The sequence below is a fragment of the Dipodomys spectabilis genome, unplaced genomic scaffold, assembly GCF_019054845.1.
Source record: "Dipodomys spectabilis isolate Male_0828 unplaced genomic scaffold, ASM1905484v1 ptg000083l, whole genome shotgun sequence".
Lineage (NCBI taxonomy): Eukaryota > Metazoa > Chordata > Mammalia > Rodentia > Heteromyidae > Dipodomys > Dipodomys spectabilis.
The window spans coordinates 2,642,260-2,662,252 of NW_024870760.1; the positions used below are offsets into that span (position 1 = coordinate 2,642,260).

The window sequence follows — 19,993 nt, forward strand, 5'->3', positions numbered from 1 at the left end:
GATTTTCCTGCCCAGGCTGACTTGGAACCTCTATCCTCAAATCTCAGCCTCCTGAATAGCTAGAATTATAAACATGAGCCTCAGAGCAGCTTCCAGTGGGTTTTTGAGAGGACATGAAGATTAAATGTGAAGGAAAGATTGGGGATTGGCAGACAGTAAATAGTATTAATGACAGTGAAACTGTCATCTTCTTAATGGAGGACCCATGAATGATGTCTGAAATTGACTGACCAGGAGAAGCCATGTAGACATACAAATTTTAGGAGTAAGATAAACATTTTTAAATGCTACATAAACTAAAATTTATTGCCTCCAAATAGTAAGAAATGACTGGGGAAACAGACAGAGAATAGCTATTCAGGGAGGTTGGTTTGTTTTTTGTTTTGTTTTGTTTTGTTTTTGAGACAGGATCTTGCTATGTAGCCCAGGCTGGCCTTGAACTCTCCCTTCTTTGGTCTCAGTCTCCCAAGTGGTGTGGGATTCCATCACATTCAATGACATCTGTTTCATATAAATATCAGCTTGCACTATTATGAATGATCTTATTTTCATTAATAGGAGTTCATTGTGGAAACATGTATTACAAATGCTTTCACTCAGTCTGCTCAGGTTATTGTAGTATCTTACTATGGGCAATTCAGTCCCTGGTTCTCTTTGGGTATGATGAAGTAAAGGGGAAATGCTCAATGGTTTAATTATTATTGTTGGGAACAATTGTAATATGGAAAGCTAAATGGTTATCTCAGATGGATCTCTTTCTGCCCTTCATATTCTGCTTCAAAAGTCTATTTGCTTGTCCTTATATACCATACTATCTTGACTGCTGTGTCTTTACAGTGAGTGTTTTAAAAGGATGATACATCCTCCAGCTTCAATTTTCTCTATGAAACTTCTGTGACTATTCTATGTTATTTGCATTTCCATATAAATTTTAGAATCAGCTTATAAATTTCCATGAGAAACTCCTGGGGATGACCATTAAGATTGCACTGAGCCTACAGAAAGCCTACAGGGAGGAAGAATGGACTCCACTCTAACAATATTGAGTCTTTCAATCCATAACATATGCTACCTCTCCACTTACTTACATATTCTTTAATTTCTTTTGGTAAAGTTTTATTTTCAGTGTAGGGATTTGGCACATTTTTAATAAAATTTATTCCTAAATACTCTGTGATTTGAGATGGAATCTCAGACCTGGCTGAATTTATGTACCTACAATTCCTTTAACACACATTCTTTCCTATTAATACATAAATATCATTTGTCACTTTTCCTTCACAGTCTTTACATTTGCCATTTCTTTTTCTTGACTTATTGCAATGGCCAGTACCTCAAATGTAAAGAGAAGAATGACAGCAGTCATCTTCGTCTTACTGTCATATTAGGCAAACAATTTTTCAGTGTTTCATCATTATTATTAGCTGCTGAATTTGAACCAATGTCCTAGTAGCAGCAGATCATGTCTACTACCTCTTTGCTAAGAATTAGGATTGTTTTTCTCAAATGCTTTTCCTGCACTTTTAAGAAAAAGTAGACCATCCTACCTAAGAGCAGCCATGTTTCTCCAGTATTACCTCAATGACAAGGGTGACTGGGTCTACATGCTGAAGAAGTTCAACCCTACAGGACAGCAGACCTGCTCCGCCCATCCTGCCCGCTTCTCCCAATGAAAGGACTGGAGACACCCCATCACCTTCAAGAGATGCTTCAGTGACCCAGCAGCCACGCCCCATCCTCTGAGGGTCACTCCATTTCCATTCTCTTCTGCTCACATTGGAGATTCAGCAACCAAATGCCTCCCTTGGGATCCTGGAGGCCTCGATCACCATGGAGATTATTCCATCCTTGCCTTTGATCCTGTTGTTTTAAGGCAATCCATGTTCATTTGTTTGAATTTCCCCATGTTTTGAATTACTGCCAGGTTATTAAAAACAAAATGATTTGAAAGAGCTCAAAAAAAAAGTAGGACATGATCCTAGTAATGTAGTGAATCACATTAGAAAATTATCAAATGTTCAAACATTGTGGAAATAAATGCCACTTGGTTATGACATTTTAAGAGCTTTTCTATTGCTAAATTTAATTTCCTAGTATTTGAAAAGATCTTGTTCATCTCTATTCCTGAGGAATTTAGCCTAAATTTGTCTGGTCCTATAGTTATGCCCATTTTTTATACTAAGGTTGCGCTGGTTTTGAGTAATGGGATTTTGTCTCTGTCTATATTCTGAAGGGGTTTATGTAAGATTGGTATCTATAAGAATCCTTCATGACCATCCCAGGAGACCACACAGAGGCAGACAGGCACAGGAGAAAGATTATTATTATAAGGTTTAGTAGAGGGGCCATATCCCCCTGGGAGAGGGAGCACATGGCATTTGCCCCTATCCAGGTGTCAGGTAGGTCAGGGGAGGAAGTGAGGGCGGAAGTGAGGTGAGTGAGCGCAAAGAAGGTCGGGCAGAGAGAGGGAATGGCCAGCTGTATGGCTGGAACTCTAGGGCAGGGAGGAGATCAGGTCTAGGAAAAGCTAAGGACCAAAGGTAGGAATAATACTAACAGTATCACTTCATTAAATAGTGAACAGAAATCACCAGTAAAATAACCTATTCTTGGACTTTACTTTTGGGGACACCTTTAGTGACAACCCAATTTCGTTGTTTAAATACAACATTACTTAGAATTTAACTTTCTTGTATTTTCTGTGTTTTTCAAAAAAATTGTCCATTTCTAAGTTGTCAAATGTGTTTACATGAAGTTGCTCACACAATTCCCTTATTATAATATTGATTTATCTAGATCCTATACAATATTTCTTCTTTTAGATATGATGTGGACAATGTATGTCTTTTACAGGGATTTATTTTATTAAACTTTTGGGGGGACTGTAACAGGAATTGAACACAGAGCCGTAGGTAATTAGTCTGGAGCTCTACCTTTTGAGTCAGTCCTTGTGGGTTTTAGTCTTTGTTTTTGTATTAGCCATTGCTATTGCTCCTTCTTCTCCAGATAGGATCCCACCTGGCATCTCACGCCTTCTGCCTAAAGAGCTCCAGGTAGCACTTTCATAATGTGGGCTAGCTGGTGGCAAATTCTGACTTTACTTTTGCTAATACCAGAATTTGAACTCAGAGACTTACATTCTTTTAGCTTTTATGCTCACAGCTAGTTCTCTACCACCTGAGTCAAACCTCCAACTCAGCTTTTTGCTGGTTATTTTGGAAATAAAGTCTCATGGAGTTTTCTGCCTCAGTGGTTTCAAGCCACAATCATCCAGATCTCAGTCTTCTGAATAGATAGGATTACAAGTGTATCTTAAATCTTCTTTCCCCCTTATTGTTGAAGAATACATTTTTCAGGATATATTTGGAGCTAACAAATTGTTGCTTTTCAGCATTTCAGCTGTTGCTCTGTTGCTTTTGTTTCTGGCATAACAGTTTTTAATTCATCAATTTGTTCTGCCTTCAACAAACTGTTAAGGACATCTAATAAGTTTGTATTCCAATCATTATACTTTCACTTTTATTTATATTTGCTTTGAGTTTTATAGCTTTAACATCTCTGCTTGGGTTCTCCATCCATTCCTTCATATGTACACATCAACTGTTACATCTTTTTTTTTTGTCAGTCATGGGGCCTGAACTCTGGGCCTGGGCACTGTCTCTCAGCTCTTCAGCTCAAGGCTAGCACTCTACCACTTGGGCCACAGCACCACTTCTGACTTTTTCTCCTATGTGGTGCTGAGGAATCGAGCTCAGAGCCTCATGCATGTAAGGCAAGCACTCTACCACTGGGCTGCTTTCCCAGCCCCAACTGTTACATCTTTTAATGCATAAAATATAAATATAAGTAAATGTCTACTATAATAACTGCTTGAAAATAGTTATCTACTAATTATGTCTTGGCCATTTAAGCATCAATTAATAATGATTTTTCCCTCTCAACTATTGGTCATATTCTCCTGTTTCTGTATATGTCTAGTAATTTCTAAAGGACAATTAGATATTGTAAACGATATATTGTAGGCACTTGGGATTCTTTTCTACTTCTGTATTGAATGATTTTTGTTTTGTTCTTCCTATAAACAAGCCCATCTGGCTATATGCAAAATCCTAACTTTGTCTCCCTGTATATGAGAAGTACATGAAATCTTGGCTTTTCTACTTTGTCAGGCCACCAGATATACCTCATCTATTGTTTGTTTCAAGGCAGCCAGAGGTTTAGGTAGACATAATATACAGATAAGGCTCACTTCTCTGCAGTTCCTTTCCTGATAGGTTTCAGCTGTTTGATTTTTGTCCATTTTTCCCAGTTCCAAATTCTATTCTCTGATATCTCAAACCAGAAAATGGCACTTTTTCAGCAAGGGTCTCCATTCTTAATTTATGAATATACACTTAATGAAAAGTCAGACAATATTTGTTTCCATGTTCAGCTGGCTTAAATATATAAACAATGGTATCCTTTTCATGTGATATTGGATGGCAAAAGTTTAATAAGTTATCAAAGAAAAGGAATTCCCACCAGTCCTGCTTTTTGCTCAAATATACCCTCCTTCAACTTCTGGAAGTTCTAAAAGTACACTATAATTTTGGCAAAAGTTTGTAATAATGTTATTCAAACACATTACATAATACATTCGTTCTTAATATGACCTAAAAAAGACACTGAATTCCAGATATCCATCCTTACTAAAAGTATAATCAAATATTATATTTACACTAAGTACTAAGTGGGACAGTGCACATTGTTCCTCACCATATCATTTATACTAGTTACCAGTTATAATAATATTCCATGTCATTTTCCTCACAAAGAGCATATGTTGCAGCAGACTTCTTTTTAAGAACAATTTAGAAATACGCATCTGTTGCAAAAACACTACAAGCTGATATACATGAAGTGGGAAATAACTGGACAAGTGGTGATACTGGTTGATTGAAACCCACAGACAACAAAAAGTGACTAAAAGGGAATAGGATTTTACTTACCAAAAAGACAAAGGCTCTCACCAGGCAAATGGCAGCTCCTGACAGGTTGCTTGAAAGGTGGTTGGGTTTAGAGGTTTTAATCCCCAGGGGCTCACTCTCATTAGTCACACCCTATGCAAATGAGGTACAAGACACCCACCAATCAGAGACTGTGGACCTGAAACTGTAGTCCTCTATCAGGTCCATCCCTGCCCATCCATCTCCTATCTTCCCTGCCCCTTATAGAGAGACTTAATAGAATTTAGGATGTGAAACTAGGAGAGATGGAGGCTGGACATCTAGTTCCTCGTAATTGGGATTTTTGAAACATGCGGTTTTCTTGGTCCGCTCTCCAAATTTTCTTCAGCAATGCCTTCCCATTCGTTTTCCAATAGCCCTAGGCTCTGGCTAATCCACCTACCTGCTTGTTAACTATTTACAGCTTCCCAGTGGAGCTGTATCTATGGAGGCATGGAGTGAGCACACAGATCAGAATGGCTCTGCTCTTCTTAATGCTATATAGTTGAACAACAAATTAAATAATTTTCAAATCCATATTTTTATTTTAGCAAACATAAATAGTATGATAATTTTCTGTACTAGTTATTTTTAACCGTGGAGATTGTTGGAAATTATGGCATAGCTTCTAGAATTGGACATTTTGTTGGGGGTAAAGATATAGTCATATTAAAATACTATCAAGAGCTCTTTCAGTTCACATTGACTTCTATGAGCTTGTTTAAATTTGGGGGTAATATCAGCTTCTAAATCCCAAATGGTTTGTGTTAGCCAAATAAACTCTTACACATATATCTAGTTTAAAGTGTTGAGCAATCTGAAAATACTAGAGTTTCACTGGGTTCAAGTTTTCAATAAAGCTATTTAGGACCACAATGAACTCTAGGAGGTTGTTTAAGCAACTAGGGAATATCAGCTTCTACATCCCAAATGGTTAATATTAGCCAGATGTACTATTGCAAACACACTTGGTTTGAAGAGTTGAGTAATATAAAAGTCTGTGTTTGGGGGCTGGGAAAGTGGCTCAGTGGTAGAGTGCTTGCCCTGCATGCATGAAGCCCTGGGTTTGATTCCTCAGCACTACATAAGCAGAAAAAGCTGGAAGTGGTGTTGTGGCTCAAGTGGTAGAGCGCTAACCTTGAGCTGAAGAGCTAAGGGGCAGCGCCCAGGCCCAAAGTTCAGGCCCCATGACCAGCAAAAGAAAAAGTCTGTGTTTGGGGGAGGGGAGGTCTATATGGGTAAAAAGTGAGCACAAAAAGGGTGTCCAGGTACAACTGAAACCCTTAAAGCCAGAACCCGTGTTCCTGCAGGTGGTTTTCTGTTGTTATTCAGTACTGTGCAAGAGCTGCCATATTTTTCTAATTGCTACAAGTGCAGCTTTGTACCAATAAGCTGGCTGGGAACTGGACCTTCAGCATTGCTCACCTAGCAAATGGAGCTCAAACGGTGAAAACTGCATGTTTCAAAAATCCCAATAACAAAGAGCCTCCATCCCTCCTAGTTTGACATCATCAGGTTGTCTGAGGCAAGGATGGCTGGAGCAGATGAGGTGGCCTCGGTGGCAATTGCGGCTGTTCTCAGAGTGATGGCCAAGTGTCCCAAACAGCCGTGAGGGCAGTCCTGTTTGTGGCAAGGCGAGAAGCTTCGCGGCTGAAGTTCCCAGCTCCAGGTTACCAGGCATAATGAAAGGGCCTATCGCTGCCATTGAAAAGTCTGAAACTCTGCTCTGGGCATCTATTCACCCACAGCAAGAGGGGAAAGGGTGGCGGGGGAACATTATAGAGTTCTGACAACAAAGACACAGAAAATTCAAGACAAGAAAGAAATCTTCCCTTTCAGTAGCATCCAAACAAAATCCTTAACAGATCTTAAGGCTGGGGAGAGCCGGGTCTCTCCGGCTCAGCTAGCTTGGGTTGTGACCTAGTGGCTACACTAGGGTAACTAGGAAGGTCTCCACCCACAGCACTACTTTTGATCCGTAGTCAGACGCGTTACCCATTGCGCCACTGGCCCACCTTTCCCACAGCACTACTTAAGGTCAGCCAAGGTGGCGGCGATCTTTAAGGTACAGGCAAGCGACTAGGGGGCAGTGTTTATGGCCACTAGGAGCCGTTGCGCGGCGGTATTTACGGTGGGAAGGACTGGCCCGGTATTTACGGTAACGGGGGTAGGGAGCGGCTCCGGCGTTATCAGGTGATCTGCAGCCCGGGCTGCCTCCAGCCTCTGCGCCCAGCGGACAATGCATCATGGCCCTCCGGGACCGTGAGGGGCAGAGGCGACGACCCTCGGCCCGGACCCGCCACCGCCCCTGCCCGCAGTGGGTGGCCCGCAGCGCCGCGCGGGGTCTGAGTGCAGTGCCCTCCCACCCCTCGGCGGGGACCCCGACCTGAGCCCACGCGGGGACCTGGGCGCCGCGCCGCGCCACCCCGGGACCCCATGGGGCTGTGCTACAGTCTGCGGCCGCTGCTCTTTGGGGGTCCCGGGGACGCCCCCTGCGTGACCTCGGAGTCGCCCGGGGAGGACGTACAGCTGGATGCGAGTCCGGCCCCGGCCCTGGCCCCCGCGGCCGGGGACGAAGCGGCGGGGACGCTGCTGTCCTGGGGCGGCGGCCGGAGCGTGGTGCGCGCGCGACCCGGAGCGGCCCGGCGGCCGGAGCAGCTGCGCGCCGAGGAGCGCGAGGCGGCCCGGGAGGCGCGGAGAGTGAGCCGGGGCATCGACCGCATGCTGCGCCAGCACCAGCGCGACCTGCAGCGGACACACCGGCTGCTGCTGCTGGGTAGGTCCCGGCGCCCTGGGGATGGGGACTGGGAGGGGTGACGATCGCGGGCTCAGACTCCGCCCTGCAACCCGGGACCGACAGACTTCTCACCGTCCTGACTAAGGTGGCTTGGAGTGCGCGCCGCACAGCGCGGCGCCAGGTCTTGGTTTCTGGGCGCTGGTGGTGGCCGGGTGCTGATTACTAATTAATGAGCCTCCCAGGGTCACTTCCTCCCTGGATGCATTGCTTTCCACAATGTGTGCTCCGCAGGGAATTCTCCCGCCAGCCTTTCGCTTCCTGCCACCTCAGCGGGCTGTGCAGCTTCTTAAGAACACAAACTAAAGGAGATTTGAGAAGGCTTTTTAGCTTGGCCACAAAGCTTTCATACAGAGTATTAGAGCTGAGTGGTCAGTAGGTGTGGTATGTTGCCTTTTGAGAAATAAAGTCAGCCGCTGAAGACTATACTGGGTACGTTTGGTCCCCCCACACGCCCCTCTGTGGGGTATTGTCTGCAAGCGAAGTGGACACACTCTCTAGCTTGTGATAAGGCGATCAACTACATGCTGTGCTTAGTTTCAGCAAGCCTAAGACGTGCTCTACTAATGGGCAAGCAGAACATATTGTCTGTACCCTCTACTGTGAGTGAAGGGGGAGAGGGGGAGAATTCTTGATGCCACCTGTTGCCTTTCAAATGTTATGAGGGGAAAAAATGGCCTTTGATTTCAACTTTCTGAGATTTCAGGTCTCTGCTCTACGATGCGTGGAATCGAAGCAGTTCCATGACTTAAGAAAAGTAAAAAGTTTTATAACTGAGTGAAACTTTTAGAGAACAATAAATAAAGGACTCACTCACTTGAATGATAATTAAAACAGAAACCTAGTTAATAATTCATGGTGAGACACCTGAATTCTGAAACAAAACGATTGTTTTGCTTCTAAGGAAGAATACATTCTAAGACCTCCATTAACAACGGAAAGCATGGATTATACCAGTTCCAACTGTGCTTTCTCCCACAGATGCATACTGTGATGAAGGTTATGCATAAATTAGGCACAACACTTCATAATAAAATAGAACCATTATGACAGCAAACTATAACAAAAGTTATGTGACTGTAGAAGCAGTAGCATGCCATGAGGGTCACTTAACCACAAGCACTTGAAGCTACCACAGAGAATCCCACCCACATAGCTAAGTGCCTGATGAGCAGATAGCATATACTGCATAGATAAACTGGACAGAGGAATGATTCTTGTTCTGGGTAAGGAAAATAGAGCAACACACTAAACAGAATGGCTCCCAGTTTAAGACTTACAAATTCTCCTGTAGTATTTTCCCAACCACCATTGTTGCTGGGTAACTGACACTGCAGATAGCAAAACCACAGACAAGAGGTACTGTAGATTAAATAAATACACCAGTACACCTCCAAAGATAGAAGGCTGGACATGGCAGGTACCTCTTATCCCAGCAATTCAGGAGGTAAAAATTAGGAAGATTGGGCTTTATACTTAAAAGTTTTGGGGATAAAAAGTTAAAACAACAAATTATCTAAGCAAGGTGGTACATGCCTATAATTTCAGCTGTGTGGGAGGTATAAGTAAGAGGATCATGGTCTGAGGCCTGCTAGGGCAAAAAAGCAAGAGACTGAATCTGTAAAATTAATTAATTAATTAATTTTAAAAAGTCTGGGGGAGGGCATGATTCAAGTAGTAGAATACTTGTCTAGTAAACCCAAGACCTTGAGTTCAAATACCAGTAATGGGGGTGGAGAGGAGGAAGATAAGAGGAAAGAAGAGGAAAAGAAAAGAGCAAGGCCGAGTTCTGCTATCATAGCAAATGTTTCCAGAGGCCTAGGGATACAAAATTGGAGTTCTAGAATGTTACACCTACCCTAAAGGTATCCAAATCATTTTGGACAGTAAAATTTCAAATAATTTAATACATGTTGAATGCACTCTTGAAAGACATTGACTCGTGGCTTTATCTATCTCAAATGTCAACCCCATATCTAAAATGGCATGTAGCTGCTGAAAATATACTCTGTGCACATTTTTCTGGAAATTAGCCCCAAAAATGTGTTTTTATGAATCAGATTAAAATAATTGTAGAAGGGGGAGTTCTGAGCTCAAATAATACAGAAACAAGGTATAGAGTTCTCAAAATTAATGTGCTTTTCATGTAATTGTGGATCAGACATAGTTTTGGAAATAATAGGGCAACAATTAAAAAAAAAAAATACGAGGTGGGATCCAGTTTACTCCTACATTCCCAAGAGGCTGAGATCGAAAGATTGTGGTTTGAAGCCAGTCAAGGCAGAAAAATCTGTGATACTCTAATCTCAAATTAACCAGCAAAAAGCCAAAAATAGAGCTTGGGCTCAAGTGGTACAGTGATAGTCTTGAGTGATAAAGCCAAGAGACAGCACCAGGCCCTGAGTTCAAGTCCCAATACCAGCACACACATACACACACACACACACACACAAAAATGCACACATACACACACACACGTGTATGTGTGAAGCAGAAAATGCTAGATCTATAATAAAAAGTAAACCAATCCTGTGAAAAGGAATAGAAGAACTGAAAAATGGAACTGTGAACTCCACGGTTTGAATGAACAAACCGTTAGTCCTTGGTATTTGTGAGTAAGCTGTTTCCAAAATACCCTGCGCATGCTCGGTGCAGCACTGAAGATGTTTGATTCATTTCCCCCATAGCGCACACCAGCCTCCACCAAAAACAGGTTGCATCCCTGTAAATCTGTTTTTCACATCACCATTTCAGTTAAACACACTGCATGTCTTTTTAGGCTGAGAGGGGTTCCCATAACTTTTGTCTTCCTTTTGGGGCCACCATTTGCTTTTAGGGAAGCAGGTTTTGACAAATAAAAGCAGAGAGACAGCAGATCCCACAACGGACAGTAACCTTGCTGCCTCAGCATAGCTGCAGTAGGAATTCAGTGTCTTCAGTTTTGAAATTTTGTTTTACCATGCTTGGCCAAAAAAGTTTTATCAGGTTGACATTGTTTATCAGTTTTTGCATAGATTTGAGTTAAGATCCTCAGTTTCATTAGGATTTAGATTAGAGGTCCTCAGGGACTTCTTCTGTTTCCCAGTGAGTGGCTATCTCCACAGCCATTTACTTTCGCTCAGAGACTTCATTTCTTGGTCTCAGGGTGTGCATTGAGAACCCAGCATGCAGGACAAACTCTGGGGTATACTCCTATACCCCAGGCCCAGTGTTCCAAGGACACTGCCATCCCTACAATAACTACTCCTATAGGGCAGCTCCGCAGCATCTCCACTGAGATCAGTGTGCCTCTCCGTTCTGTTTTCACCTGTCACGTGTCCCTGTATTATGGTTGCTGTGCTCCATAGGGGCTTGGTATGCTCCCACTCCCTATGGGCTGAGCTGAAGACTCAGCTTTCTGTCCTCATGCACATAGACAATAGCCTAAGAATCAAGTACCCCTATGGCAGTAAGCACTTGACCATGTGAGGTAGTATTATTTAATTTTTAGATAGAGCATCTTTCAGGTGTACAATGGCCAGATGAGATGAACATTCCCCTTACAAGACAGCAGTCCAGACAAGCAATCATGGAGTCAAACCTGAGCCAGGTGGTAGGATGAGGAGAACCTGGGCTTAGGGAAGGGTTCAGGTGACTGGCTGTGGAGACAGGCAATGGAGAATTGATCCTGAGATAACTCATATTAGTTCTGCAGGCTGAAAATCTAAGATGGAGGCACTAGCAGTGTTGGTTTCTAGTAAAGGAAAGCTCCCTTTCTGGCTCACAGACAACTGCTTGTTTCAGTATTCTCTCATGGAGAGAATATATATATATATATATATAGAGAGAGAGAGAGAGAGAGAGAGAGAGAGAGAGAAAGAGAGAGAGAGATGTGGTATCTCTTCCTGTTATGAGGACACTACCCCCATCAGGTTACAACCTGTCCTATGACTCCATTGTACCTTAGCGACCTCCTTGAAGGTTCCATGTCCAGTACAGTCACATTGGTAGTTTGGGTTTCCACATACAAATTGGAGGTGAAGGAGGAATTGTTGACTCCATAACTAGGGCTAAAGCAGATCACAAAGTTTAGCTGCCTTACCTTTGAGGCCTTGTGAGAACACAGGCTCACTGTGAACTTCTAGATTAAAATGAAAATAGCCAGTTTCCATCTAAAGCCAACATATTTGAAAGCATTCATTCACATTACTAAAACACAGTCTGTGTGAGAAATACCTGAGAGTGGCCAGTTCTTGCCTCTGATCTGTCCATAGGCCACAAAGAATTTTCTGTAAGTTATGCTCACTTACATGGAAGGCCATTGGCAGCATCCCTGAATCTAAAAGCATAATTGACCTAACCAAGTGTAGTAATCATTTTGTATTACTATAATGGAAATATCTGAGGCTGGATATATTTACAAAGAAAAGAGGTTTCGACTGAAAGACTGAATCTTCTAATGGTCTTTCATGGCCTCCTGGTGATCTGTTGGTCTCCAGGTAGTTTAGGGTAACACATAGCAAAAGAAAAAGAAGTGTGTGTGTGTGTGTGTGTGTGTGTGTGTGTGTGTGTTCCCCCTCTTCTTATGAAACCCAGCAGTTCAAAAATGGGGCCACTACCCTAATGAGTTTATCTAATCCTAATCACCTTCCAAAGGCCCCACCTCTAAACTCCACAGATTAAATTCCATCTTAATACTTCACCATGGAGATTAAATTTCACCACATAAAGAAGCTTTAGTGGACACATTAAAGCCATGTTCCTAACACCAGGTATGCTATCCAGAGTTTTCATCTACTTGAACTCATTTAGAAAGCAAGGATGCATTCATTATTGATGTGAGTTTTCTGCTGGAGACTGGGGAAGCCAAGACAGGAACTGAGGAAAACATACAGGAAGGAGTTGGAAGAGGAAGGAATTGCTCAGCAGTGTCCACCAAGAATTCTGGGCAATGATGCTTAAAAAGAAATGCACCAGATTTACCAGTTTGCGGGATGAGTAGCTGAGATTATAGGTGTGAACCCCCAGCGCCTGGCCAGTTTTATAGTTTTCAGTGAAACTCTTCAGTGGATCACAGGACTTTCCCTTGAATGGAGACCAGAAGAGCCCGCAAATTGTCTAGCCAACTCAAGTCTATGAAAAGTTTCCAAACATACCCCTGACTACTAGGGCTGAAATCAGCTCATGACATTGAAAGTGATCATTTCAGCTTTAGTTCTTGTTGTTTTGGGTTTTCTTTGCAGTTGATGGTGGTGGTGGTATGTGTGTACACCAGTTTGCTGTCTCTTAGCTTTTTCACTCAAGGCTAATTCTCTACCACTTGAACTACAGCTCCACTTCTGGCTTTTGGGTAGTTAATTGGAGAAGAGTCTCACAAACTTCCTGCCCAGTCTGGCTTTAAATCAAGATCCTCAGATCTTAGCCTTCTAGATAGATCATTTCAGTTTTTCAAACATGATGTAATGCTGGGTGCCGGTGGCTCACACCTGTAATCTTAGCTACTCAGGAAGCAGAGATCCAAGGATCTCCGTTTGAAGCAAGCCCCGAGACTCTTATCACAGTAATTGCAATCACTCTGTACATCACCTTTAATAAAAACAAATATTTTTAAACTACTCCAAAATGCACTATTTAGGTAGATCAGGCTACATAAAGAACTGTAAGCAATAAATAAATAAATTATTAACACTTAATACCATGTCTTGTTTGGGGGTTTATTTGGGGTTTTTTGTTTGGTTTGGAGTTTTGGTTTCAATCTGAAATGAACTCTTTTACTGAAAAAGCAATTTAGATCCTGTCATCTGAATGTGTGATTCATTGTGTTAAGGCATTAGTGAAACTGTCCCCCCTGGTTTCAGAATTTCTTTACCAGGCTGAACTTGGGACAGCACAGGCTCTGGGCAGTGAGCCTACCCTGTGTGATACAGCTGTAATAAAGGCATGTTAATGGACATTTGTCCAAAGTCACAGAATGCCTACAACCAGCTGCAAGCTCTGCTGTGACTGGGTGAGGAGAGTATGTGAAACAGCTTTATCAATCACTTCAAATGCAAAGCTCTGTGGGGGCAGGGCAGGCTGCTCATAGAGAGCATATGGCAGGACACGTGGGAACTAATGGGAGGAGGGAGCACTGTGGGCCCAGCAGAGGAGTGTGGTTTATTCTAATTAGCTCATGGCAAGACTACAAGCCCCACCTCTCCTCTTAAAGAGACCCAGGTAAGTTGACTGAGTAGGAAAGACTGTCCCATTATAGAAACCAATGGTTTATGAATAAGAAAAGTATTTCTTTTTTTGGGGGGTGGGGGGGAGGGGTGGTCCTGGGACTTGAGCTCAGGGCCTGAGTGCTGTCCCTGAGCTGCTTTGGGCCACAGCATCACTTCAGGCTTTTTTCTGAGTAGTTTGTTGAATCTCTTGGGCATTCCTGCCCAGGCTGGCATTGAAACATGATCCTCAAATCTCAATCTCCTAAGTAGCTAGGATTACAGGCATGAGCCACTGGTGCCCGGCTCAAAAAGCATCATTTCTAGATCTTTGCAACTACAGTTCTGGGTAAGCAGGTTGTTCGGCACCACCAAAGCTTTTCACTGGCACTGCATTATCCACATGGTGCTGGAAAATGTGAGTGTCACACACTGGCCCTGAGCTCTTCAGGCCACTGGGAAGCATTCATAAACTGTCCTATGCCCAAGCCTTGTCAGAAGGAATTTCTGCATTACCACCTGCTGCTGTAACCACCTGCTGCTGTATCATATCCAGAGTCACCACAGAAAGGACCTTCAAAGCCAGACATTGGTAGCTCACACCTGTCATCCTAGCTACTTAGGAGGCTGAGATCTGAGGATCATGGTTCAAAGCCAGCCCAGGCAGGAAAGTCCATGAGACTCTTATCTCCACCAGAATACTGGAAGTGGCAGAGCACTTGCCTCAAGCTGAAGAGCTCAGGGACAGCGCCCAGGCCCAGAGTTCAAGCCTCACAATTGACAAAAATAAATAAAAGAAAGGACCTTCTGATCATCCCTTTCTGCTCTTATGGCTGCTCAGGGGAAATGGGAATGAACACAATGACAGGTAAAGCCACTGGCTGGTACAACACACAGCTGAATTCAGTGTTGTCTAATCCTAACAAAAGAGACACATAAGAGGTGGAAGTGCTGGTGTAGGATTAATGTTCACTCAGTGAGTCCCTCTAAGTGTAACAATTTGGTGAGTCTAAGTTAGAAAAAGATATACTTGCTGGACACCAGTGCCTCACTCCTGTAATGTAATCCTTAGCTACTCAGGAGGCTGAGATCTGAGGGTTGAGGCTCAAAGCCAGCCAGGGCAGGAAAGTTTACAAGACTCATCTCCAATTAACCACCAAAGTGCCAGAATTGGAGGTGTGGCTCAAGTAATAGAACACCAGCCTTGAGTTAAAAAGCTGAGATAGTGCCCACATCCTGAGTTCAAGTCTCAGTGCTGGCACAAGTGAGCAAGCAAGAGAGCATATACATGGCCTAGACATATACCATCTTGGCTGTCTTCCTTGTTAGCAATTGGTCTTGGGTTAAATAATGAGAATTGGATGGCTTTCTGATTGGTTGGTTGCTCTTTCTGTTTCCTATAAAGCTGTGGCACAAAAGGTTTACTAACATCCTCATTTCCTCATTCTTATCCTTCTTACCTTCTCATTCTGTTGTAGTCCCTTGCCCCCAATTTATTGTCAGGCAGGTTTCAGTTTTTCAACTTATCTTCCCATCTGCAAGCTGTATAGGCCACAATTCCCTGACTGCTGTTCTACTAACCCATATTATAAGGAGAAGGTTCAAAAAGAGGCTATTTTGGTGTAACAGAAGCAACTGCATCTAAACCTGAAGTTACCAGGGGAACGCTTTATTATCTGTGAAGCCCTGGCTTGGCTTCTGTGCAGGTGCTTCCCTGGGTATTAGAGATGTACAAGGTGAGAGGCACTTTCAGCCCTGATTTTTTTTTAATTGTCCTTAAAATAAGAATCTAAGGGCTGGGCGCTGGTGGCTCACGCCTGTAATCCTAGCTACTCAGGAGGCTGAGATCTGAGGATCGCGGTTCAAAGCCAGCCCGGGCAGGAAAGACCGTGAGACTCCTATCTCCAATAAACCACCAGAAAACCGGAAGTGGCGCTGTAGCTCAAATGGTAGAGCGCTCACCTTGAGCTGAAGAGCTGAGGGACAGCGCCCAGGCCCGGAGTTCAAGCCCCACGGCCGACAAAAAAAAGAAAAAAGAATCTAAGGGAAGCTAGGGTACTGGTGGCTCACACCTATAATCCTAGCTACTCAGGAAATTGAGATGTGAGGATCAAGGTTCAAAGCCAGACCAGGCAGGAAAGTTTGTGAGACTCTTATTTCCAGTTAGCCACCTGAAACCCAGAAATGGAGCTGGTTCAAAGTGGTGGAGCACTAGCCTTGAGCAAAATTACTTAAAGACAGTGCCCGGGCCCTGAGTTCAACCTCAACACCAAAAAAGAAAAAAATAACTAAGAGAATAAATAAATAATAGAGAACCAACATTATTTCATTTTATGAGCAAAGTAAATGGCAGCTTGTGGGTCAATATTACCATAGCAAAGGTTCACATAAAAACCTCTCACATCTGCCTTCCTTAGGGCATTTTAAGCTGGGCACTGGTGGCTCACGCCTGTAATCCTACCTACTCAGGAGGCTGTGATCTAAGAATCACGGTTCAAAGCCAGTCCGGGCAGGAAAGTCCGTGAGACTCTTATCTCCAATAAACCACTACAAAACCGGAAGTGGTGCTGTGGCTCAAGTGGTAGAGCGCTCGCCTTGAGCTAAAGAGCTGAGGGACAGTGCCCAATCCCAGAGTTCAAGCCCCATGATGGACCAAAAAAAAAAAAGAGAGAGAGAGAGAGAGAAAAGATGGCATTTTACTAGTGGAGGATGATGAGAAGGTAGATGCTTAATTGCTATAGCAGTTTTGACTTTGGTATATTCATGTATAATAATGGATGCAAACTTACCTGTAAAAGCATATGAGCCATGTTTCCTGTTCTCCAAGGAGTCAATGAAAGAAGCCCAGAGAATCTGCCTCTGCAGGGGTCCAGCAGGAACCCTATCTTGCCTAATGGAGTAAAGGATGAAGAGGATGAGAGTGAGTAGTGGGGTACTGTGGTAGGGAATGTAGATCAGAGTGCTTCACAGATCTATATTAGGAACTTCACTTTATAAGGTATGCCATTGTGGAGCCCTGGAGATTGTACATGACACACACACACACAAAAGAAATGTTAGCAAGCACCAGTGGCTTATGCATGTAGTCCTAAGTATTCTGAAAGCTGATATCTGAGGATCGCAGTTAAAAGCTTATCCCTAGCAAGGGGAAAAAAAAAAGCCGAAAGTGAAGCTGTGGCTCAAGTGGTAAAGCAATAGTCTTGAGTAGAAGCTAACTCAGGCCCTGTGTGTTCAAGTCTAAGACTGGCACCAAAAAAATTTTTTAATCTTATTTTTTAAATCAATTCATTGTGAAATTGGGGAATTATTTGGCCAAAACAACTCCCTACTTAAAAGCAGTAAGCCATGTTTATTACTGTTAAAAGAACAATATCAATTTTTTAGGGTTTTGATTGCATTTTTTTCATTCTTGTAATGAAAATGTTTTGCAACCTTTGGAGTGCAGTGTAGGCCCAGTCCAGAAAACAAACAGCACCTTTCTTCCTTGGATAGCCGAGTGCAACACACTTTGACAACAGAGGTTTACCTCTGTGTCACAGGTTGGAAAGAAATCACTATAAAGTGAGTAAATGCCAACTCACAGCGTAGAATCTCGTGCCAGTACTGGGGCTTAAACTCAGGGCCTAGGCACTGTCCTTTCGTTTTTTCACTCAAGGCTACAGCTTCACCAATTGATCCAGCAACACTGCTGGCTTTTTGGTGATTAAATGATAAGAATCTCCTAGAGGAGCTACAAACCTGTGGTTCAAGCCTGTAATCCTAGCTACTCCGGAATAGTAGATCTGATTGAGATTCAACACCAGCTGGGGCAGGAAAGTCTAGGAGGACTCTCTTATCTCCAGTTAACCAATATAACAAGCCAGAAGTGGAGCTGTGGCTCAAGTTGTAGAACATTAGCCTTGAGCAAAAAAGCTCAAGGAGAGTGAGTAAGCCCTGAGTGCAAGCCCCAGGACCAGTACCAAAGGAAAAAAAAAAAATCTCACAGACCTAACTCCCTAGGCTGGCTTTGAACTTCTAGGCATCCTGAGTAGCTAGGATTCTAGGTGTGAGCCACCAGTGTGCACAGCTACAATGTGAAATCTTTTGAAAATTCTTGTATTCTGTACTCAGAAAACAGAAGACTAGCATAGGTCAGAGGCCCACTTGTGTTTCCTCTCCTGGGGAAAAGAAAGGCAGTTCCCTGAAATTAGGCGAGTTGCAGATGTCTGTAAACATGTGACTCACCAGCACCACTAGTGAACCAGACCCAGACCCAGACCCAGACCCAGAGAATGGCCACCAGGCCTCTGTGCAGGAGGAGAGAAGGAGCAGGCAGTGGTCAGACTTCCCCCTTTCCAGAAGTATCAGAGGCCAGTAGAGACAAGCCACAAGTCCATGCCTCTCCTGACAAGGAAGGCAGAGACAAGGCCAAAGCCAGCCTGTCCCCAAAGAGTGAGTGCATGCCACAAATCGATCAGCTGTTAGATTTACGGGACAATTTGTATACTCAGAAGTTTGCCCGCACTGTGTTCTTGCTTATTCACTTGTTGACTCCGTAGCACTTACTGACATTGACCTTGCCTCAAACTCTTTTCAATGAACATTCTTTTCTTTTTCTTTTTTCTTTTTCTTTTTCTCTTTTGCCAGTCCTGGGGCTTGAACTCAGGGCCTGGGCACTGTCCCTGAGCCTCTCTTTGCTCAAGGCTAGCGCTCTACAACTTAAGCCACAGCACCACTTCCAGCCTTTTCTGTTTATGTGATACTGAGGAATAGAATCCAGGGCTTCATGCATTGCTAGGCAAGCACTCTACCGCTAAGCCACATTCCCAGAACGTTCCAATGAGCAGTCTACAGAGATGTCCTCAGGAGACCAGGCAATGCCAAAAAGCCAGTTCTGGTCAAAAAGTAGTGCCCCTTCAAGAATGTGTGCCAGCTTTTCTTAGATGCATGGAAGATGAACTACATCCCATGTATTCCATGCTTTTCCCTACACATGCATACTTATGCATACTTAATACATTAGCAGCAGCTACAACAGTTATAACAACATATGTCATAAAAGTTATTTAAACTTACAATTTGTTTCTGGAATTATCCATGGAATATTGCCCCTATAGTGGGAAAATGGGCACCAGAATGTGACCCACTGATGGAAACCCTGTACAATATAAATTAGCACCATGCAGGCACAAAGGTCCCGGAGTCAGAAAAGCCTGACCTTCCTACTAAAACTAAAATTTGTGGGATATATTTCTAGTTTTTTGTTTGTTGTTTCTTTGTGACCGACTTGGAACTTGAACTCAGGACCTAGGTCACTGTACCTTAGCTTTTGCACTTAAAGACAGTGCTCTACAACTTGAGCCATAGCTCCATGTTTGATATGTAATTGAAAATAAGAGTCTCCCAGACTTTCCCACCCAGCTGCCTTTCGATCTGTATCCTCAGATCTCAGCCTCCTGAGTAGCTAGGATTACAGACATGAGCTTATATTTCTGTTTTTAAAGTTGAGTTGGATGAATGCCCCACTGCGAGGAGAGCGCTGGATGGCAGCATATTAACAGCCCACTTAGCGCAAATGAGAAATGACCTTTTTTCTAGTTGTGACAAAATTCCACATCTGTGACGGTTCTATTTATTCAAAGTTTGGTTCAAATGGAGTCTCACTCACTAATGTGACATGGGAGGGAATATCCCTGGTGTCTTAGGAAATATTTTTTTAATGTCATTACAGGTTTTCTTTTTTTTCATTTTTTATTGTCAAGGTGATGTATAGAGTGGTTAAAGTTACATAAGTAAGGTAATAAGTACATTTTTGTCAAACTTGTTACCCCTTCCCTCCTTTTTCTCCTACTTTTGCTCCCCCTCAAACTCTTCCCCCCAATTTCCAACATATTGTCTTGTGAATATTGCTGTTGCATTGGTCCCCCCTTGTCCTGTGTCTCATTATTCTGTTGTTCCCCTTCTCTACCCTAATTCAGATAAACATATATACAGACCAGGGTACCAAAATCAAATACTGTGATGACAAGGGATATACCATGGGAGAAGAACATACA

General features: G+C 43.1%; 1 protein-coding gene and 1 pseudogene across 1 annotated transcript in view; both read left to right on the plus strand.

The window, feature by feature from the left end:
* Window positions 1-1,559: 1,559 nt before the first annotated feature.
* Window positions 1,560-1,881, plus strand: LOC122110990 (annotated as a pseudogene).
* Window positions 1,882-7,421: 5,540 nt separating this feature from the next.
* Window positions 7,422-19,993, plus strand: part of Gnal (G protein subunit alpha L) — a 147,866-nt gene continuing 135,294 nt past the window's right edge. Inside the window, exon 1 of the mRNA XM_042683658.1 lies at window positions 7,422-7,761. Within this exon, the coding sequence (XP_042539592.1) occupies window positions 7,422-7,761 (340 nt within the window). The remainder of the gene's footprint in view (window positions 7,762-19,993) is intronic.